Source organism: Colletes latitarsis, chromosome 10 (assembly GCF_051014445.1).
Source record: "Colletes latitarsis isolate SP2378_abdomen chromosome 10, iyColLati1, whole genome shotgun sequence".
In the NCBI taxonomy this organism is placed as follows: Eukaryota; Metazoa; Arthropoda; class Insecta; order Hymenoptera; family Colletidae; genus Colletes; species Colletes latitarsis.
The window spans coordinates 18,105,580-18,129,168 of record NC_135143.1 but is presented as its reverse complement, the minus strand read 5'-3'; the positions used below and the strand labels follow the sequence as shown (position 1 = coordinate 18,129,168).

Below are 23,589 nucleotides of genomic sequence, written 5' to 3'. Positions count from 1 at the left end.
CGGCGCGAAACGGAGACTGGTTCTCGGAGTCGCGCGCTCCCGCCATTATGCAACGGGATGCAATTATTTAACATGTTCGCCGTGCTACGGTGCATACACTGCCGCCACTAAAGTTCCAAATCGTTCCTTTCGATAAACACTTTATCTATGATAACCTTTGGAGAGCCACAAAGGTCATAGCTTCAGATTTTTTAAATTTAAAACGGCGAACTAAAATTGAAGAATCGAAGGATTTTTAATAAAAGTACAGAAAATTTGGAAATGCTGATCCGCCATATTGGATCGTAAGCTAAAATTCTAAATCGTTCGTTTCGATAAATTTTTTATCTACGGTAACCTTTGGAGGGCCATAAAAGTCATAGCTTCAGATCTTTTAAATTCAATATGGGGAACTAAAATTGAAAAATCCAAGGATTTTTAATAAAAGTAAAGAAAGTTTGGAAATGTTGGTTCGCCATATTGGATCGTAAGCGAATTAAGATTCCGATACATTGGAAGGGTATGTCTCGTACCGAGCAGCTCGGTTTCATGCGAGCCATATTTTATTCAATCTTCGTTGTACGCTAAGGCGATATCGAAGTATAGCTCCGTCAGGGAAAAGTTTATGGGCTTATATTCCCCGATATTGCCAGATATGAACGTCAACTACGTAACGTAACTGAAAGGTCTACAGTAAGTGTCAGTTCATCGGCGTAGCACTCACGAGTGCTCAGGCTTTAAAGCCTATAACTTTCCTGATCCCAAGATCATGAATATGTTCGACCCTCTGGTGCACCATTACCGGTAGTATTGAACTCGATATAACCCCTCTTCGTTATGCGAGTCGTAAGGAAACGAGTCCAGGAAGCTTCCTTTTCGTCACAGTCCATTGTCATATTATGTGAAATACTATGTTCAAATTATTGGGTGGTCTATTAAATATATCTAATTTATATGGTGGTAGTTTATGGCAGTTTTTAACAAACTAAAAGGTATAAAGTCGATTTTCAATTTCGAATGAATAATATTTCCCCAACCCTGATTACTCGTACCACAATATATTAGAATCTGCCAAACACTGCTATCATAGCGAACATATTAACGCGAAACCACGATATCCGCTCTAAATATTCGGTCTCGATATATCGGCACCCGCGATCTGCATCTCGGAAGGCACGATGCACTCGCGAGTTATGCAAGCCCAACTTCTCAGCGGTTCCTAGGATCAAATTTAGCGAGTTTCGGAGCTAGACACTCTTCGAGGGCCGACTTTGAAAGTTCGTGGTCGTTAAACAGGCAAAAGCCTTCTCGAGTATATTTTATTCGCCAGCCACCAATAAGAATTTTAAATCCATTTATAAACCAACGTCAAAATGTAAAAATTTACATTACTGTTAAGAAAGAAGGAATTTTTCCTCGAGTATCAAATAATGCCAATCTTCTATACAGGGTGTTCGGCCACCCCCGAGAAAAATTTTAATAAAGGATTCTAGAGGCCAAAATAAGACGAAAACCAAGAAAAGTTATTAACAATTAAATTCAAAAATTTCAAATCGTTCTGGAAAAATTATTTTCAGTTGCGGGGGTCAATTGCAATCATTTTTGGTGAATACACATACCTCCGAAATCCTATCCACTTTCGAGAAAAACAATCGGGTAGGTGCTTTTTTCGGCGAAAAAAAAATTTGTCAAATCATTCTAAAAAAATTATTTTCGGTTCCGGGGGTCAATTACAATCATTTTTGGTGAATACACATACCCCCGAAATCTTGCGCATTTTCGAGAAAAAAATTCAGTACGGTCGGGACTTTAAACGTTAATAACTATTTAACAAAGCCTTCATCAACAAATTGGTATTCTTGATTTTCGTCTTATTTTGGCCTCTAGAATCCCCCGTTAAAATTTTTCCCAGGGGTGGCCGAATACTCTGTATAAATATCTCCCAATTAATAGTACTCCTTTTCCTACCATTATCGAAATTCACGAGTCCCGGTGCTTTCTTTGTATTTTATTGGCTGTTTAATGAAAAGTCCTGTCACCCACGCACGGATGACGTGGCATGTGTTAACAACAAGCGTGAAATAATAGGTGGCGGACGCGTGTCGACGCCTGGAACATCTGCGACGCTACGTGACACCGGGTCGAATTGGCCAGCGATAATGCGGTTCTACGCAGCCTGAAAATCGTCGAAACTCGAACCGGGTCATCGCGACCTCGTATCGTAATTATCCCGAAGGTGGGACCACAATGGGGGACCTAGGTCCGCTCGATCAGACCCAACCTTGAGCTCACGAGCTAACGCCGCTTGATTCGAGAGAGCATATGGCCGACGCCGAGCCGGCACGCGTCGCATAATTTCGTTCCAATGGCCGGCGTGTGTTTTGAAAGCTTCGACGGAAATAACCGGCTTCAATGAGAGTCGGAAGTACAATGAACGCCGCTCGAATAGGGGGATTCGATGATTGTCGCTTGCCCCGCGTACCAGCGTCAACACGCTCCTCCACTCTCGATCCGATCCAAAACCATTTAGCATACACGAGAACCCGAGGGGGACTTCTAGACTTCTAGATCCTTCGAAAAATCCATCTTGTTTCAGAGTCGAAGGAAAGAATCTTGGAATGATTCGAATTATAGAGTCGCAAAAGGGGCTTCTTGGAATTACGATTTTCTTAGAAGCGTGTTTCATCGTTTTCTAAAGCAACGAAAGGATCGACTTTGAACGGAAGAGCTGGTCTTTGCCGTGACAGAGTCTGAGCCGGAAGAAAGAACGTTGATCCTATAACACGTTCGTGCAGCTAATACTTTATGCGACGTCAACTTTTTCCGAGCTCGTTGAACTTGCCCGAGCGTTCTACCCTCTCGTTCAAATAATTAACTCGATTAATTTATTTGTAGATTAAATCATCCCTATCGCCGTACACTCGTAGCATACTTTACGGTCAACAAACGCGAGTGGGTGAGTAAATAAAAAAAAAAAAATCGCTACAGTTAGTTTTGCATTATTCAGAGTTCTCGTATCAACATTTTGTGACAATTGCTAGTTGGACTGATCGGTCATAAGGCTTATTAGCACATCCTGCCTCAGACGTGACGCTATTCATCGTTTGAATAATCTATTCGAACCGAGTATTAATAAACCGTCGAGTAATAGGGGATTTTCAAACGCTTCGTGCGTAGTATCTAATACAGTATTTCTTAGATAAGCTTTAATCAGTTAAGCCATCCAAAGTAAATAAAGAAATCGAGAACACGTCATTTAAAGAAATTGAATGGAAAATTGTTGTAAATATTGTTGGCGAACGGACGATGTCTCGTTCGCGGTAAAAAATAAAGAGAAAGGCTCCTGGTGGACGGAGGACTCTTAAAATTTCAAACGCCCGCGGCGGAGTTCTCGTTTCGACGCTGTGCGCCACTTCCAACGTCGCGACGACTCGAGGAAATAGCGTCGCGTAAGAAGAGGAACGAAAGAGAAAGGGTGAAAGAGTAAACTGATAGTAATTTGGAGCGAGATCGTGGCGCCCATATGCCACAGCTGGATTTTTATTTTAGATCGGAGCACGGTTCTGCTCGACGAACCGAAAGCTTTACGATCCTCTCTCCAAACTCTAGAGCATTGCATGGAAACACCGCGTTTTCGAAACGAGAACAAAGTTTCACCTCCAAGATATTCCATTCGACAACGCGTATTATTTACACGTTACTTGTCATGTCAGTCTTTCATGTTCAAAGATTTCCTCAACATTTGTTATTTTATAATATTTGAAATTAACGTTTTAAGTACTTGTATTGTGAAATCAGAGGTCTCTTATATCCACAGAAGAAACAACGTGTGTAAATATTCGGAGTGGGGACGAGTGGACTCTTATCGAGGGGCACGCGCGACGCTTTAACGAGGTAGCGCGAGTATTTGGGACAACGGCTGCGGAATCACAGCGATAACATTTGTCGAGCGAGCTCTTAAGAGGTTCCCAGATCCGTGGTCACGGATCGAATCCCGGTTTCCTTCATGGTCGCCAGTTCTCAAATGAATTCCGACATTGACAGCACCCCACACCTACGGAAGAATGTAGGTCTGCCCATTGATGGAGAGACGAAGGTCGATCGAACGTTTCGTACTCGCGAATCGAGCAGAGGAGTCCACCGAGATTTTATAAGACGCTTTTCGATCGGCTATTGATCGTCAACCGTGAGTAATAATAACATTAAATTTTCGAGCCCTGGCGTGTAAAAAGCCTTGGCCTCGATGGATGTTTCAACGAAGTTCGAGCAACTATATTAATAAAGCTGTCGAGAATCTATACAAACTTGGATGGTATACTGTAAATGAAAATCTATTTAAAATCGTATGAGGCGAAACGTTCCGAAATTGGAGCTTCTGTGATCGTCGAGGAGGAAAAGTCTGACGAAAGAGTGAAGAAACAAGGCCTCCAGAACGACTGAAATCGCAATAATCTGCGGATGTCGCGAACGATGCGTCGGTTGGTACGAGTCGCCCACGATCAGCAGAGGCAAGTATCGTTTATAAAATTCTGCCCACACGTGGCACGAGCCTGTTCGTCGCCTCGATCGTCGTTCTCATTGAGCTTAACGCTCTTGACCCGCTGCTAAGCCCAGCTTTAACGGCTCTTGGCTTTCCTACGCCCGGTGCCGCTGCTTTAAATTCCCGGGACTCGTAATTGAGATTTCCTACGATCGTCCTGCGAACATCCATTACCGAGCCTCGTTTTTCTGCGTCGCGTTTTTGCCACCGATTTCTCCGCTCGTTCCCGACACCGAGACGATACGTGCCCCGCTTCGAAACCGACGCTCGTATTAATTGCAATTGCTGGACGATGCGCCTCGACCCATTAGCGACCGTGATCCCCATTCGGGGCTATCGTGATACCCGCCGTATCGAAACGCACGTTAATTTATAGTCCTACGGATACTTTTCTGCGCAACCTCGTTTATTGCAACGACATTTCACTCGGTGCTCGATTAACTGAACTACACGCGTATATGCGACACGATCCACTTACCCGAACCCGAACTCCGGTTATCCGAACGAGAAATTAATAGGCGTCAAGGAGGATCGACGAATTTTTATTACACATAACATCACTATTACACGTAAGTGGAGGAAAATGGTTGACAAAAATTTTCATTGCTCCTGTTAATTGTTGACAAAAGAATCGTACGCTAAAAGAATTTATGATATCAAAACTGCGTAGACGATGCAATTGTAATTTGAAATTTTCGATTTCAAAGGATTGGGATGCTCGGAGATCTCTTTTAAAGGGGTTAATTTTTGGGGAATTTTCGATTTCAGGGACACGAAACGAGCAGATCTTTGGGAGCACGATCGTTCTAATGTCTGCGGTTTCGTTGAAAGCAGCGCGTGTATTTTCCTCCGGGCGTAGGGGCGTCGCACCCTCGTCACACGGCTGCCGCGATAGTTTTTTCCTTCCCCGACGGTGATCTCGACGCCGCGACGGCGGCTCGTTTTAACGGCCAGACAATGAAGAAGAATGTAAAGTGGCGCGGCGAGGTTCCATTGCCTTTCTCGCAGCCGCATTGTTGCCCCGTCACAGCCGCCTCGGGGAACGTTTAATCAAAACTACGACGAACCCGCAATCCTCGATCACCCGTCGAACGACTCGCGAACCGTATTTCGATTCCAAGGATTCCTCGACAACCGCGGGGTGAACGAACCGCGAACCTCTTTCTGCCGCGAAATCGCTAAATTTTTAAAATTACACAATTCTGAAACCCTTTTTAATTTAACATCTCGAATTTATCTTCTTGTGGTAGATATTTATTTATTTCTTTACGAATTTGATCGCCCTTTAGTAGGAAACAGTTACATAATATGTAAACTCTTATTGTACCACCTTGGATTTTTTTACAGGCAAATTGTATCATTCAAAAACTGTGTATTTAATCTTTTTTAACATTTTGTCCTTGCGTTATTTACCCAATTCGTAAAAATTACTTTTGTAACCCTATTTTGATTATCATTGCTTGATACACTAATGGGGCTTCCCGTTTATTGAATAAATAAATAAATAAATGTATAGAAATCGCATCAATTACGTATATTATGAGGTACAACACTATTGATTTGCTTTTTAAAGGAGTACATTATACGTGACGCCATTGAAGCACAAAGATGTAAATCTCTGAATATTTTACCGCAGAGAAAAAAGAACTATATCGATCAGAGAATTAAAAGCACAAAGTTTGATATAAAAACTAGATAAACGTTACGAAAGCGTTCAATAAGAACGAAATCGATCGTTGCGTTGATTTCGTCGAGCATTAAAATGGAAGACAATGGTCCATGCGCGCTTTCTATAAATATATTAGTCAAGTTATCGGAGTGAAACGAGAATTGAAATTACGCTGATTAATTAGAGTGCCACCGAGCAAACGACCGGCCGGGGCAAACAAACGCTGGACATTTGCCTCGCTAATACGATTCTGATAATTTATTCGTCGCGATCGCGTCCTATTGTTCCACGGGGAGGTCCGTTCGACGAGCTTCTCGTAAATAAAATTCGACAGGGTCCATTTTCCCGGACGATAATTCCCAACCGGACGGCCTCGAAATCGCGAACTTGTCGTCGCGGCGTCGGTTTTTCTCGCAAATTCCACGCTCGCGTAAAGGCTGAATAATCCAGGCGACGCAGAATCTTCGTTGTTCGTCGCGAGGACGTCTAATTAATTATTAATGCGTGCCTCGACAGGAGTTCTTTATCGTTTCCCTGTTCGTACGCGGTTTTCTCGTTCGTTTATTCATCGATTAGCGTCGCACTTCTGCTCGCGTGCATTCTCCTAGTTCAAATAAACAATTCCTCGCGACTGCCAATACGCTCGGAGCGATAATCGGTGCCGATTTTGAATTCCGAATTCCGAGGACGATCCAGGGCTCTTCGATAAATATTTATTTCTAATTAACGGGAAAACCCCTTCGACGCGAGCGACTTGCTTTTGTTTCATAAATTTTAAATAGCATTTTAACTTCATCGACGACTCTCTGTACTCCGTTAAAAAACAAGTCACTAGTGTTGTACCTTACAACATACGTAATTGATTCTATACATAATATGTAACTTAAGGTGATTAAACCTGTATACAAATAAATAAATTCATTCGTAAATTAGAATCTATCGACTCCTTCCTGCTCGAATTTCGCGTCGTTGTCTAAAATCTATATATAATAACCGGTCTTGAGCCGTTCAATAAAGAGACACCGTAAGTAAAAATGCTCGTCGAGTTTTTTAATCGTCGTTCCTCGATGATCGCTGACCTGAACGAGATAAGGCCCACCTACTTGCTTGCTCGTCGACGATTTCAAAAGCTTTCTCGATTACGGATTCCCGCGAAACGAAAGGCGATTCGCGGGCAACAACGCACGCTCGCGATCTTACGAGCCTCTTACTACGAGATTTACTCGATCCCGCGAGCCTTTTACTACAGGATTTACTCGATCGCGCGCCGATCGTTCCTCCGTCCGAGACCACGAAGAACACGTGCACGTGTTTTCTCGATGTAACGGGGCTGACGCATGTTCCTGTTTTACAGTTACGCCAGTCGACGTCGATTTCTGCGTAAGCGTTGATCCTTCGCCTACCAGGAACAGGAAACGCATGACCGGTGTTCGAAAACGTCGTGACGAATGATAAATGGACGGGCAATTTGAAATCGCGAGGTTTTGCATGCTAAATATAAGTCATCCAGAAAACCAAAATGATTTATTGAACACCCCGCTTGTACGCGCCGAATATTAGGTCAATCGGGATAGGCAAACGCCTAAATTATAAATAAAAATGAATACAGATAGTACAGGTTGTACCGAGTGTTCGGCCACCCCTGGGAAAAATTTTAATGGGGGATTCCTGAGGCCAAAATAAGACGAAAATCAAGAATACTAATTTGTTGATGGAGGCTCCGCTAAAAAGTTATTAACGTTTAAAGTTCTGCTCGTACTGAATTTTTTTCTCGAAAATGCGCAAGATTTCGGGGGTAGGTCTATTCACCAAAAATGATTGCAATTGACCCCCGGAACCGAAAATAATTTTTTTAGAATTAATTAAAAATTTTTTTTTTCGTCGAAAAATTTAGGCACCTACGCCCTGTCGATTTTTCTTAAAAATACGTTTTTCAATTTTAGTTATTTTGTTTGACGCCCTACAGAAAAGTTGTCTAATACTTTTTTGTAGGTACCTATGAGCTCTACTTCGGGGAAAAGTTTCATTGAAATATATTCACAATTGTAGGAGTTATGGCTGTTTGAAAATTGGACCATTTTTATGGGGTTTTTCTTATTTTGCGGTGTCAAGGACCAACTGTTCGAATATTTTTACGATTTGTACATATTCTCCACCAAAATACGCGTAGTTTGCTTTTTTAAACATTAAAATCGTCCAATCCGTTCAGAAGTTATGGCGTTTTAAAGACTCGCATGAAAATTCTGGCAAACATTTCTGGCCAGAAATTATATTTTCGGTAAGGAATTTTTTTCTCGAAAATGGTTAGGATTTCGAGGGTATGTCTATTCACCAAAAATGATCGTAATTGACCCACGTAACTAAAAATAATTTTTCCAGAACGATTTGAAATTTTTGAATTTAATTGTTAATAACATTTTAACGAAGCCTCCATCAAGAAGTTGGTATTTTTGATTTTCGCCTTATTTTGGCCTCTAGAATCCCTCATTAAAGATTTTCCCAGGGTGGCTGAACACCCTGTATAACATAAGAAGGTTGAATCGCGTGATCCGCGAGGAGGGTCGATTAACCAAACGTTTATCTTGAATTTACAAGTAGGATAAAGCGGTACGGTTGTGGATCGTCGTAGGGCACAGACGATGAAATCGATTAGCTGCAACAAATCGGAGCAACCGCCGCGATAATATATAATGTCGCGGGCAAAAAGTGTGTCGAAGATTATCCTATTCGAGTGCGAGCTAGGAAATCGGTGAAAAAGATGCCGGAGAAAGAGAAAGAGAAAGAGAGAGTCGTGGAGAGTCATAAATCGGCTGACTGGAGAGCCGTCGCAGTCACCGATAAGCGGAACTTGCGGTGAATCGACCTTCTCCGTTATAGACGCCGCTTATAATTACGGCTGGCCACTTAATGAACGACGCGACGAAGAGAGGGGCTGCCGCGATCGACACTGATGGAAATCGTTTTAGCTCGTTTAAAGCAAATACAGAACGGTTGTGCCCCGCGAGCTGGCGTCGCTTAACGCGAACATTTCGCCGGTTAATCGTTGCTTTTACTTAATCTTCGCGCCCCCCGGAGGCCGACACGAATGGAAACTTACGATCCAAGTAGCCCAAAGCCCCTGAGGACTTTCAACGAGTCCTGCGTCTACTAATAAATAGATCATACCGGCGTTAAATGATTACGGTTTACGGTATTTACGAAATATTGTTAAGATACGGTTCAAAAAGTAATATCTGATTCGCTTATTTTCCATTATGCATTATTTATCAACCGTTGAAACAAATAACGTCCAATTCCGTTCCACGATGCGTGTTTCGGACACAAATTATCGCGCGGGATGCAAATTTCCCATCATGATTTATTAATGTTTAAATTGTAAATATGTATAATTACCATTAAATGAAATTATGACGTATTAATTATACAAGCATCGGTGGATTAGCCGAGACGTTGGTCGCGGCGGTTTTCTCGGTATCGTTTCGATCGCTTCGCGAGAAAACCGGAACGGCGAGAATTGGCGAACGGAAGTCGCAACGTCATCGCGTCGCCTGTTGCGATCGATGAGTAATCGACTCGAAGAAGCGCTTAATCGCGTTTACGCAACCGTGGAACGCGACTCGAATTTCGAGTATCCGAACGAGATGCGTGGAATATCTCGAAATAACCTTTTCCCCTGCTCGTCCCCTTAGATTCTTGTCCAGATAACGATCTTTTATCTTTCCTCGTAAGTCCAGAATACGTATTTCGGGGGAGTTGCCTAATATGCACCTAAAACTTATTCAATGTAAGCACAATGTACCGGAAAATATAAAAAGAGATAAACAATTCGACCAGAAACCTTGTACTGAAATACGACCCTGCATCAAAATAATTACAAGCAATTTTCACTGTTCCTTCTTAGTAAAACACTTAACGCATAATAATAAATATCTGCAAGGTTCAGTTCTAATTACTTTGCGGAGAAATAACTACCGAAATATACAATATACTAAACGGATGTTTGCCACGTGGCCCTGCATCGAGCGTTTACGAGCGCAGAGGTTCGCGAAACCGGTTCCGTCCGCGAATTTGTTTCCCCGTCGACGTTTCGATGCAAATTAACCAGCGCGGTTAAATTTGTATTAAAGTCGTCGTAACAGTCGCGCGCTGGAACAATGTATTTCGAATTCTATGCCGCGAGCCTTCAGAACGAGGAATGAAAGTATTTCCACGGCAGGAAGAGCGGAAACGAGCTTCCTCGTTCTACAATGCTCTTGCAATACAAACGGAGTGGTTTGTGCGCGCGTACACACCTCGTCAACTAGAAGAACCACTCGACCGCGTCGACGCCTTCGGGGAGGATGGATTAATCATCGATTACAGTCGATCGGTTTGCTTCGAGTGTGGATGGAACTCGACTCCTACCAATGAATCACGCGACGTTCCAGACTTTCGACTACCTACGAGCCATCTCCCACGATCTCTGTTTACTCTTGGCTAGGATCACTGTTTCCCGATCGTCACTGCAAGAATAATATTTTTATTCTCTGTTCGAACGAATAAAAAAGTTACGACGGTCTAGATATAGATGTCCTGCTTGACGCATAGAAGGAAAAACTAACTTTCCAGGTAAAGGAAGTTTCTCTCGTTGCATCGCCTAAGTGCAACCTAGCCACAAGATTTACTGGATTGTCTGCTGGTCTACTTGCTACCTATTAACAAACAAATTTCGAAAATCGATGCTATAATAAATTGTAGAATGTACACATACAGTAGTGCCCGTGTAAGTGACCGGATTTTTGCCCACATAAGTGACCGCGATTATCCCCCACCAATTCTTAGAAGCCAAGCGGCTTCGAACATTCAGCGTATTGAGCGTAACTTGACGCAGGTCATTATCGATCTATTATATACAGGGCGTTCCGGCCATCCCTGGGAAAAATTTTAATGGAGGATTCTAGAGGCCAAAATAAGACGAAAGTCAAGAATACCAATTTGTTGATGGAGGCTTCGTTAAAAAGTTATTAACGTTTAAAGTTCCGCCAGTACTGAATTTTTTACGTACTTTCTGGATCTGGCCCAAAGTGATTTTCTTTTTTTTCGATGAATGCAACACGCTTTGAAAGATACACATTTTCATAATTACGAAGAAGTCTAAAATTGAGTTACTGAATGGTTTCACTGAAAAGAGTGTTCTTTCGTCGCGGGATACAACTGTTGCCAGAAAAATGGGAGAAAGTCATAGCTTCCGAGGGCAAATACTTTGATTAAGGTAATCATATATTTTATTATTGAAATAGATGTTCAAAGATAAAAAAAAAAAGAACAGCGGATTTTAATGCAACCTCCTAATAGTATTGTCTCGTTATAAGGCGTCGTTCGTGTCTCGCTATAAGTCGTCTCCGCATCCCCTCCACTGCTTTCGTAGTTGGCGTGGCGAATGCGACGGGGCAAACCATAAAGTTCGCTCGAGCTTTCGATTACGATATCCTATTTCAGAAGATAAAACAATTTAAAAGTATGGAACTCGTGCAAAGAACAGAGGGATCGTAAAACGGGGAACTGTTTCGTTACAAGTCGTGCCTGTCCCCCGAGCGAACGGCTTATAACGAAACACTGTACGCTGCGAGATACCCTCCAGCGAGCGAATGTGTGGAGAGGATTCAACAGGCAACGAAAGAAGCACAAGGATATAGACGCTATCGAATACAAAGTTATACGCTCGCGGTGTCTCGAAGAAAAAGTAGGTGGGAAAAAACGGTACGCGCCGAGGAAAATGTAGTTTCGCGAAGAATGGTCGAATCATTGCACAAAATCTGTAACAGCCGACGAGTGGACGAGCGATAGACACTCTCAAGGACTCTCGACGAGTGCCTTCACGGCTCGTCGAGCGTTCCGAGAAGGACGAGAAAATAACGAACGCGGGCCGCGAGATCGCGCGCCGCCGTGAATAATTAAGCCGTTGTTGAGGCCTTTTCTTTTCGGTTGAGAATCGTCAAGCTCGTTTCCGTATCGCCTAGAAAACGAAACGCAGAAACGCTTTCGTAGGAAACTAGCTTCACCGACGGATTTCTTAGCGCTTGACGCTCATCGAGCGCGAGAAAATCGTCTTTCGTTCGTTCTTTATATTCTATTAGCAATACGAACCGTTACCGACGATGCGACTATTATTAATCGACGATTAAATTTCAATTTCGTCAGTAGCACATTAATAGTCGTTGGACGTCGCGTCTAAAGGACGCTCAGGTATTCTTAACCCTAATTTTCACCGCGTTGTGCTTTTTGGGTCGCATACCAAGTTTCAGATACTATCTCGAAGTAAATATAGGGCAAAGTTGGTTAAAACGAAATAATTGGTACTAGAACAGATTAGAAACATGCTGTCGTTCGATTTCAAATCGTGTCAATATTAATTACAAAAGTCTAGATAATTGCAATCTGAAAAATATAAACCATTTTCTATTCGTTAAATAAAGATTGGAATGTAAATTGTAGAATGGTACATTCCACGGTAAACTAGTAAAATTACATTGAAACTACACATATGGTTGTCTTCCTCGTCTTCTATTAGTCGAATAAAATTCTGCCCACTTCAGATTGCAATACTAATTGGCAGAATTACATATGCGTAGAAAGTTGTTAATATTTCCCTATCTCCGAGCGTTCAGTTTCGGTCTAAATGGAGGAAAATTACTTATTGCTCTCGAGAGTGCATTTAAGCGCAGTTGCTGTAGAACAAGACGATAAGTAATCCAGCTGTTAAGAATTTTGCGTGGATTCGTGAAATCTGCTAAGCCATTTTTAAGGACAAAATTGCAAATGGATTATTTAGTTCCATTCCGATAAGATTACGTGCGCTAGTAGAAAGTCTTTATACTTAGACTGGGCTACTTTTTCTTCCGTTCTTATGAGCGAGCAAGCGAAAAGACGCATAACGCATATCAAAAAAGCATTACGGTAAACTTAAAAATAAACCTCGCATTAAAGGACAATCAGCTTCTTATCTATTATAAATAAATTTAAAAGGTTAAGTATGCTTGTAATTTTGTTTCTTCTACGAATATTTGATATTTTTGTCTATTTGAATATTTATTCCACCATAATTCGAAAACTGTTCGACATATTTCGATAAAATTATAGATACACGCACAAAAAGCTTTCAAACTTAGAAAATATATATCATATCGAGCTTTGCTCGTGACAAAATATTAACAAAAAATTTTGTCAATCATCCATGCGGGAAAAGCTACTATCGAATAAAACAGCACAAAGCACCTAAGATTCGAATATATTCTACTTGGTTTCGATACTACTTGCATCACTGGCAACGAGCCTGTGACTCTTGGAAACAATGTCTTCGTAGCGAGCAATGGGTTGATTGTGAGTCAACCGTTTGCGCTTCTATGCTCAGCCACGACAATGCACTAGCGTTTTCTTCATTTTTCTTTCAAGTTGAACGCAACGCGCAACGCTTCCGAAAACATCCTAGTCCGAAGTAAAACCGAGAACAGAATAGTTTCTTTCGAGAAAATTAATATGCAACTTAACCTTTTTCTAAATATTCAAATCAAAGTTGTCGAATAGTTATTTCCCGCCTTTGTTCCTAACCTCTACTTTCTGTGACTAGCGAACGTTGTTGCTCGCTAAACGAATTCCAACGGAAGAAACACGATAATATTTCTGTTCAATACACCGTGTTTCGACTAACAATTGAATTAGATTTTTGTAAATTTTCGATACGATCGCACGCATTGCGTATTTTCGTATACGGTTTACTCGTAAATCTTCATCGATCCGTTTGACGACCTTCCTCACGCTAATCCTTCGAAAACGCGATGGAATAAATTTCTCTACCGGCCTTACTGGTTATTATATTTCCTTTATTTATTCGATGACGACTCTTTTCTATACACCAAGCAACAGATTATCAGTTGGCTTTGTTTTATCCCTCGTCGAGAGAAAAAAGAATCTAACGATAATAGCGAGATACTGATACTGTTAACGCACGCGTTCGTTGGCGGAATTTGCATTGTTTGGTTGGTAGAAAGTCTTCGTCGCGCGTGATTAACGATGCACATACATTAAATCTCCGCTACATCGTCTACCAATTTCGTCTAAACAATAAACCGACCGAAAGGAATAACTACCAGATGTTTTGCAATTTCTTTTGTCTCGGCGACGCGTGCAACAAAAACAAGACATGCTTCCGTGCAACGCGTTTGAACACGTACGAACACGTCATAAGTACAACACGGTCCGATTGAACAGCGCACGAATGTCACGGGAGACGCAACTAATCGCCACTTAAGATTCACATTGTCAATGAGAATTAGTCACTGAGTGCACGCGACGGTCGAATAACTCGAGACAAAATTATACTTTGTTACCTCGAACCGTTCCGAGGGCAAATCGAGTTTCAAAGTCCGAAAGAGTAGCTCGTCGTTCGTAAGAGACACCACGATTGCACGCGATCGTCTTGCCCGACTCGTTATTGTTCGATTCATCTCGCGGAAGAAAAGAAATTGCGTAGACTTACCCTGAGTCTCGGTGTACACGTCAGGTAGGATCGCGACCAGCACCAAAACCAGCACCAACTTGCACTGCACCGTCGCACCACTGACGGTACATCGCCAATTCGAGCACCAGATATCACTCGGCATGTTTCTCGGCGACGATTCGCAATGCACGAGTCTCACGCGAACGTCATGACAACCCCTTTTATCGCGTACTTGCGTTCCGTCCTCTCTATCCTCTTTCGTAACGCGCACCACACGGTACTGACCACCCAACCCGACTCCACCGCCGGTCCAGACTGTCGCGACACCTCTGACAGGACCTCGGCCCCCACCACTCCCGCGTATCGAGCCATCGAACCTCACGACCGCGCCCGAACTTACCCGAGCTCGTAGGGCGCCTTATACAAACCGCTTTACGTTATTCTTTTCTGTAATTCACGATTTTAACTCTTTCCTGCTTTTTAATATTATAGAAAACGTATATAGAAGTTCATAAATCAACTATGATGTTGCAACAGTCATAGTGAAACAGTGTAAAAAGCGATTCTACGAGAAAATAAATGCAGAGTATTGAATCAAGTATTTTTTGTGCGATATTCTATTATCGTGCAAAAATAATTTTGAAAATTTTTTGAATGTACGTGCTCTCGGCTAATTGTGAGTCTCCAACGCAATTCTATATGCAATGTTTTATAAGATACTACCTTATCGTTATTTACAAAGTCATTCTGATCAAACACAGTCTATAATAAGTTTTATCAAGGCTTATATGTCATGTAAGTCTTGATAATACGAATTTCAGTGTAGACTGTGTTTAATTAGGATAGTTCTCTAAATATAGATAAAGACATTTACCTTGTTATCTTAGCTTAATTCTATTAGAGTAATTGACCAAAATGATAGGTACAAACTTGTGCTATAGATTTACAATTATTTAAATGCACAGATAACGGTCATACTGATGGCTTATAGTACACATATTTTACGTTTTTATATACTACAAACAATTTGTGGTTTTCTATAATATTCTTATAATATTGCATTTATGCAATATTCTATCTGTAGAAACTTTACAAAGGATATATATAAACTACAATGACTATTACTCGGACATCCTGTACAGAGCAATCTACCTCGGAAGTAAAACACCTGAATAATCTCCACGAAATGGGGAAAATACGAACAAAGGCGAACGAGACAATCGGTATAATGCAAAGGGAAACATATGACATAGAGATATTTGAATTATTCAAAAACGTCCTTAACGTTTCTTCGCGCTTTAAAAATCGATAACTATTTAAATATTCTTCGTTCGATAGCCCAACTTGTATTTACGATTGAAAAGAAGAATCGTATATTCGAATTCCTTCTTGAAACTTATCATACGACGAAAATAGAGCTCCGTTCGACGACTGTAACCTGCTTTTCAAAGGGAATTCGATATGAAGCTTTCGAGAAAACATTTCTTAGAAACGAAAAGTTAATATTACAGATGTTGTCGCGAACGTTCGCTTCGTCGCGATTCTTGAATATCGATCAAACAGCACGCGAAAACGAATCGCAACCGGGTCGACGAGAATCTGAAATATTAAAATTCGTGTCTATACCTGCCGTTTGAATTTTAACGATGGAAAACTCGCGAAGGGAATTGATCAAGAAAATTGTGAACGCGTGCAGGGAAAACGGCGTGCACGCGACTAAGGATTTCGCTTCCTTCCTGGTGAGTAGTAGTTAAATTTCAATTTCGAGTTAACCTAAGTTAAGAATTGTTAATATGCTCTTTTCGATGCAATAAGCGTTCGCACTTTATCGCAGATCACTTTGTTCCTATTGAATCCCATTTACGAAATTAAAACGGACGACGACGAAGACGAGAAACTCGTTCAGGCGATAACGAAAAAGATATGCGATCAAGATAAGCCAAGTTTAACGATACTAAAGAATCAGCTCTACTTTGCTAAACACTATCACGAGAGAGGTGAGATGTTTAAACGTTATTCCCCTTCTTTAAAATTTACGGTACAGTTTAAAAGATTCTTATCTATTAAAAATTATTTATTTAGATGAAACTGTTAAGCGACACAGGCTACGTCTACATCAGAAGACTGGACCGATGGTTGCAGAAATTTGCGTAACCGACAACGTTGCTAATAAACAAGAGTCTGAAAGGCTCTATCAGAAAATGTTGGTGGTCATTACAGTTCTGAGTGGTCTCGGGAATCCTACTGTATCGTCTGTACTTCGGTAACAAATTTCAATGCTAAAATAGACATCATGCATAAGTGTCGTTTCATAGAAATTTAGAAATAGTCGAAGGCGGGCCAGGATCTGTTATGTTAGGATCGTAGGGTCAATATTGAGAGGGTTGAACAACGAATGTACATCTTACCGATACAATTACTGCGCAGGGAAGTTTCGGTGGCGCTCCAAAGCGTCTTCCAGCCTTCAGAACTGGAATCGTACGTGAAAATGTCTAAACGCGAGAAGGAAGAACAGTTGATGGAACTGATGTGCATAGTCGCGGGGATACGGCTGTTCAACCGAGATTGCCAACGCGGTGGAGATGGCATCGACGATCGTGAGTTCATGTCGTAACCGTTGAGACGAACGGTGCGCCAAGAAGAAATCGATCCGCTAACGATACGATGTCTTTCCAGTACCAGCAATTTTGCAAGAAGCCACAAAAAGAACGCACGATTCCATCATGAATTACTTGGAGAGTCTTATGTCAAAGATTTACAGATTCACCGCAGCCGTGGAGAAGGCATATCATTACCGAGAAGTAATACCATTTGGCGTTTTTACCACGAAGAATATCCAATGGGCTACCGAGATGCTGGCAACTTGTCGCCAACAAGAAATTTACGTCAGGTTGATTCCCTCGGAATTTAGTAGCGCGAGTTTAACGTTCACTTCAACAATTAATCGTTATTCGTTCCAGGAAATTGTTGAGCGACGCGGAACGTAGCGAAAAGGAGGTAGATAATCTCATGGAACGTCTCAAAGGGCGTCTCTTTAAGCTTCACGACACCGTAAGATACAAAACTGCCATCCCCACTGCTCAAGTATACGTAAGCATACGTTTCGTAAATCTTTCCTCAAGGATTCTCTTTATGCGAGCGTGAAATCACATTTTCGGACTTGTCCAGCCGCAATTCGTCGATCTAGCGGACATATGGATGGGATTCCAGGACGAAGTGATTATACTGAGCAGCATCAATAATTTTCTTTGGGAATTGCAATACTTGAGTACAAGGGTAATTATTAAGCTTAATCGTATGCTTGTCTATGGCGAACTGAACGTTAAAGATATTTATCGTAGTCTGTTAACTTGGACAACGAAACGATCTTGGACGATATGTTGTCCAAGGATGAAGTTCTCACGGACGCTGAGAGATTGGAACGATCTATGGACACCTTAATAAGTAATGAAACGATTGGACGAATCGTCGGATAACTGCACGTGGTGCACTAACATTATGATCTCTCTTTACAGCCGAGTGCGGTGAGTGTACCCTTTACTACCCCAACACTACCAAGGACTTCGAGAACATAAATCTGGAGGTAAGATTACGCACGACGGAGCGAAATCAATGTTTGCACAGAGCACCGAAGCTCATGTTGAACGTGACTTACCTAGGTTAATTAATTCACTTTTCTTCTCTCGCTCTCTCTCTTTCTCTCTTTCTCGCATACAGTTCCTTGGATTTTGCGCGTGGACGTTCGTTCTCGGACAAGGAGCGCTGATCCCGGGAAATCCAAACAATGGAGTCGCCAAATGGAGAGGAAAATATTACGTGTTCAGTTCAAGGATAGCGGCCGAGAATTTCGGGAATGATCCGGACAGGTAGCTTCGACGAACGTAGGTAAACAATGACGTAAAACATCAGTAAATATTATCGTCGACAGATACGTTTACGAAGCTCTCGATTTCATACGCAATCATCTGGAATACGTGTACTTGTTCCAATTGTACGAAGACATCATGGCACTGAAAGCACAAACCGTGTAAGTATTTTAGAATACAAGTAAGTACATTGAAACTGGTGAGATATTAACGTCACGATTGGCAAGGGTATCGGAAGGAGGACCCCAATTGAAGATTTGTCAGAATCAAACAGTTCAAACGGACGTTCATATTCTTCCTCAGTTTATTGACAAAGACTACTCTTCGAATATCTGGGAATTGAGACGCAGAGCGTTGCATTTGGTAAGTAATGCTGATTAACGATAAACGTCAAAGAGGGGAGAATGTTATTTATTTTTTTAGGCAAGCATAGGTCGATGCGTAACGCGCAGCACGCAAACGTACAAGTCGAATTTCCGATACGGTGTTTACGTACAAGCTGCTCCACCCCGAGACAAAGAAGTTCAAACAAGAAGAGATAATTACACGAACACAAAGAAGCTTTTGACTTACATATATGGCCTACGAGGACGGCGCGATGACAATCAACACGTTTTATCTTTTCTGGAAGATGAACTGGAACATTTGTGAACTTCCAGATCTATGTATCCAGGACGTAAAGCTTTCCAGAAATTTTGAGGAACCCATTGGATAGAAGAGGGTTTTAGAGGATCATTCGCTAGGAAATGAACGTACAAATAGCACTGTTAAAAAAAATGAAAGCAATATCTTTTAATGATGTTCTCAAATACATTCACGAAATATCAGGGCACAAACCGCACTTCCTTTCCTTTAGAAAACAAACTGATATTATAATTGTCATACTGTGTACATACGTTTCGTTTTTTTATCTGTACCTTTATGTTTCTTTTCATTACCGTCAAATGTTTCCATTGATTTCTTCTTCCGTGGCCTTAATCAATTTAGGCCATCGTTCACTAATTTATATTCAAAATATAAGAATTTCCCATACATCGAGATATGGATATCCTTATCCAGAATTAATTTCGTACCTCGCGCCGTGAATCTATTTTCTATATTTCAATATCGCGCAGTGCAGCACATACTGTGATTTTGAATATGCATACATCGTACCTTCACTGAATACCATTACATCTTAAGAGTTAGGTCAATTTTTTACACCAAGAAACCTATATTACGACAATAATTAGTAATTACACGATAATACAATTAAATTTCGCTTAGTAATAATTTCAGTGTATAATGTAGCTATTATACAGAAGAGGTACAGGATGTTGATTTTTTTCGCATCGTCTTTTTTTTTTACTTTTACCGCACTTTCGCCAACTTTACCACATAGTTTTTCTCTCATTTGTTGACAAAATCGTGTGTCTTTCTCTCTCTATTACATCCATTATCGAAAAGTAATTCGCGTTAGAACAAGAAAGAATGAAAATATTGTGTGATACTTGGGCGGCAGTTTGCAATCCGACAAAATTAAGTTTTCGAACAAAGACAAAATAAATACACTAACCTCGAAAATATTCGTATTCGACAGTTTACAATTATCTTAGTCCTTCGAATTAACATCACATAATAAAATTAAAAAAAAAAAAAAAAAATTAAAGGGGGAGGGCGGGGAAGAATAAGCCACTTTAAAATAATTTCAAGCGCTTTTTGCTGCTCAAATTTTTACTGCCACTATGGCACACTGTATTTTCATACTCGGTGAAAAGGGCTATTTACGAGAACCACGAGGCAAACGATAAAACGTTAATTTTTAATATGTTGACTTAAAACCAGCTTATTGACTATCGGCCATTTAAATGTTTTCCACATTTCGAAATCATCCAAAGGTCCATGGTATCGGCTCTACCTTTTCATGTCGATGTTGACCGAATCTACACGGATTCCTACTTGTGGGTCATCATTTACATACGCATTATGCCGAGGTTGTTATTTGACAATGTTAACGAGCCGTTTGTTTTAATAATGCCCATAAATTAAAGTGCTACATTGCAAACGTTTAATGGGACAAAGCAGCTACCATGGACAACAGAGTATATCGGAATGGTGTAAACATGGCTAACGTCTTAAGTCGCAAGAAACATTGTTCGTGTGTTTGTATGTATATGTATTTATGTATGTATTGTGTGAGAAAGATGGAGAGATGCACTTTGCACCTTGGAATATGTTATACAATGTTTATAACCTGTCAGAGACCGTGGTTCAGGGATGATTTAATCTACAAAGTGATTTTTGAGGTACTTCATCATACCAAAAGTTCTGAAACGTTTTACTCCAATTACTTTCATTAATTCGTCATCGCAGATTGCGAACTGCTTATTCTTAGGATCCTGTAAAACAGCAGCATATATATATCCGGTCTCTAAACTATAAAAAATAAAATACGTTGCAGGAAAACGTGCTAAGTCCGATACTTACATACAGATTTCTTTCTTTGATAATACTCCAGACTTTCTTCACGACTTCGTGCCGAGCCATCTGCTCAGCACCAACCACAGCTGCGAGTTCTGGAGACAATGTGATAGCACGAGTGTAGCCACCCTTACCTTTACCACCAGCACCACCCTTCTTTGCTCCACCACCTCCTTGACCTTTCTTGTTTTTACCCCAATCTTCGTCGCTATCACTGTCGCTACCCTTCTTCTTTCCCTTCTTTCCAGGCTTACCTGATACAAACGAATATGAATTTATATCGAGAATATTCAATGATACAAATAATTTCCAAGTATTTTCAACATATTTTGTGTACATACTTTTCTTGGGTGTAACTTTTGGCTTCTTTGGGCTATACTCCTCGTCGCTGGCATCGTCGTCGCTAGCACTTTCTTCGTCGTCTGAGGATCCCTTACGTTTGTTCATTGCTTTCTTTGCAGGACTCCTCTTAGTAGGCTTTTTTTCTTCCTCCTCTTCCTCCTCCTCCGATCCTTCCTCTTCCTCTTCCTCTCCATCCTCGGATTCTTCACTGGCAGTCTTCTTCTTCTTCTTTGCACCATCTTGCTTCTCGTGTAAACACTCCATGACTAAACTGTCTACTTCCTTTTTCCTATAGATATTTCACGCGTTTTGGTTAATATGGCACTTATACTATTACACATCAGCAGGAAAAATTTATTCATAAAGGAAATGTCGAAGGAGGAACGAGGTGGTAACTTAAAGATACAGTTCCGCACAGAGATCCTTCTTTTTATCTAGGACACAGATGGACTAACTCATGAGTCATTTAAAACTACACAAGTGCCTGCTGTATCCAAACAACATTCATATTTTATTTCAAAATACTTCAAGTTTTTCTTACAATATAAACACAAAATTCGAATATTCATAGAATCTTGCTTGATGATAATTTCTTATCTTACCTTTCTGTGAGATCTATGTCAAGTTTGCCTTCAATTTGTAGCCTCACTTTCTTAGCAGACATAGTAGTAAGGTCCGCATCTTTAAGGATAGCTACAAGAAATAAATAGTTGTCTTTCTTTTTCAAAAATACACATTCAATTGTTTTAAAAAGAACGTACAATTTATTTTTACAAATAATAAATTTCGATTATATTTATATACATTTTACAAATACATGTATCAAATTTTGTAACATACGAGAAACAATGACTTCGATAAAAATTGGTAAGTCGGATTTCATCGTTGGATTCGTAAATTATTTTTCGAAAACAAGAAATGACGGGCAATATACATCGAACAGAATCTGGGGCAATGTGGTTTCCCGCGTTGGAAGCCCAGTAAATATTGAGCGCAAATGGCGGCTATTCGCTGCCACCGGTTTCACATTAACCGTTTGCAAGAAAAAAATTTCTGAAAGTAAGACTCGCGTTGAAAATTTAGCGTGTCGTTCCCGCTCCTGAAACTGCCTCCTTTGCATTGACCGATCGATCGTAGAGATGCATCGAGTCGTAGCACGATGGGAAATTGCTAAAAGTTCGTTGCATGCAAACACGACACAGATTCGACTCGATCGGCGATATGACTCTTCAATTCGCGGAAGAGTCTGAGGAGATTAACGGCGACTAACAAGAACCCTACGAAGAGATAAAAACGACAACGAAATATCGCAAGCATTCGGAATCGTTCACGAACGGCGGGAAAAGACACGGACCAGCGAATATTCTCGGCAACACGTACCCCCTGAACTACGGCGTAACGAACGAATTCGAGGAACGTTGCTATATCTGGATTGGTATAATAAAAAAGAAAAATACGAAAACAAGATTCGTCGAAATATTCTGGAAAACGAGGCCACGGTCCATCTCGAGATCGGTTTTCGCAGTGCAAACGTAGAAGACTAGAAAAAGAGGCGAGATACGAGGAAGCATGCGATGGCTTCTGGCGCGCGCCACCACAGCCAGACGCGTCATACAACGTATACCATGGAAGGATGGGGAAAGCGATCACTGTTAGAAAACCGAGGGAAAATCGAGAATCTTCCAAGGCATCGAAAAATTTTGTCGAAAAATCAGGAACAGATCGTACGGAACGATAATGCGTTATAATAATTCGATGAAGCGGTACGTAGGTGGTAACACAATGTTGTATCACGGTTGCAATGGCCGGCGTGGGGCACGCCACTTCGTCGCATACGTGCGCGCTAAGTCGTCACGTCGTAAGAGCAAAGAGCCCGATTTCCTACGTATTCCTACTCACGAACGCGCGAATAATTTACGGCACACGCGATTACGAGCTTAGTTTTACAATAATCGAGGTCCGTGGTTCGGTAAATCGAAGGATATCACCACTTACCGGTGATCTCCTTGCGAAGTTCTTCGTTCGAAATATCAGCCATGGTCGTGCTTCTCGTTGTGCGTACTGCTGCCAACTGAACCTATGCCGGCTGCGGACTCCCGTAGCGTCCGTTGGTACAGTCACGTTCAATACCGGACCGATATATGTTGGGAATACGAAACATTAAAAACGGATAACTCGTCAGGGATACGTTAAAATGGAATACTATATACACCAAATCGTATTAGTTTTTTTTTCTCTACAAGTTTCTCATGACGCC

General features: G+C 41.2%; 3 protein-coding genes across 3 annotated transcripts in view; 1 reads left to right on the top strand and 2 right to left on the bottom strand.

Moving 5' to 3' along the window:
- Positions 1–15,002, bottom strand: part of Meltrin (disintegrin and metalloproteinase domain-containing protein meltrin) — a 66,040-nt gene extending 51,038 nt beyond the window's left edge. Inside the window, exon 1 of the mRNA XM_076774196.1 lies at positions 14,704–15,002. Within this exon, the coding sequence (XP_076630311.1) occupies positions 14,704–14,827 (124 nt within the window). The 5' untranslated portion in view covers positions 14,828–15,002. The remainder of the gene's footprint in view (positions 1–14,703) is intronic.
- A 1,233-nt stretch (positions 15,003–16,235) lies between these two features.
- On the top strand, positions 16,236–19,421 carry LOC143346581 (cilia- and flagella-associated protein 206). The gene is made up of 13 exons (XM_076774803.1): positions 16,236–16,403; positions 16,499–16,661; positions 16,747–16,927; positions 17,092–17,261; positions 17,341–17,554; positions 17,625–17,754; positions 17,833–17,940; positions 18,006–18,108; positions 18,180–18,247; positions 18,382–18,530; positions 18,593–18,691; positions 18,758–18,893; positions 18,954–19,421. The coding sequence occupies exons 1-13, from the start codon at positions 16,311–16,313 to the stop codon at positions 19,179–19,181; spliced, it is 1,842 nt and encodes a 613-aa protein (XP_076630918.1). The 5' UTR covers positions 16,236–16,310; the 3' UTR covers positions 19,182–19,421.
- Positions 19,298–23,479, bottom strand: Non2 (upstream activation factor subunit spp27 homolog Non2). The gene is made up of 5 exons (XM_076774804.1): positions 23,328–23,479; positions 21,935–22,025; positions 21,332–21,621; positions 20,997–21,244; positions 19,298–20,908 (listed from the first exon to the last, which is right to left on the bottom strand). The coding sequence occupies exons 1-5, from the start codon at positions 23,368–23,370 to the stop codon at positions 20,792–20,794; spliced, it is 789 nt and encodes a 262-aa protein (XP_076630919.1). The 5' UTR covers positions 23,371–23,479; the 3' UTR covers positions 19,298–20,791.
- Positions 23,480–23,589: the final 110 nt, after the last annotated feature.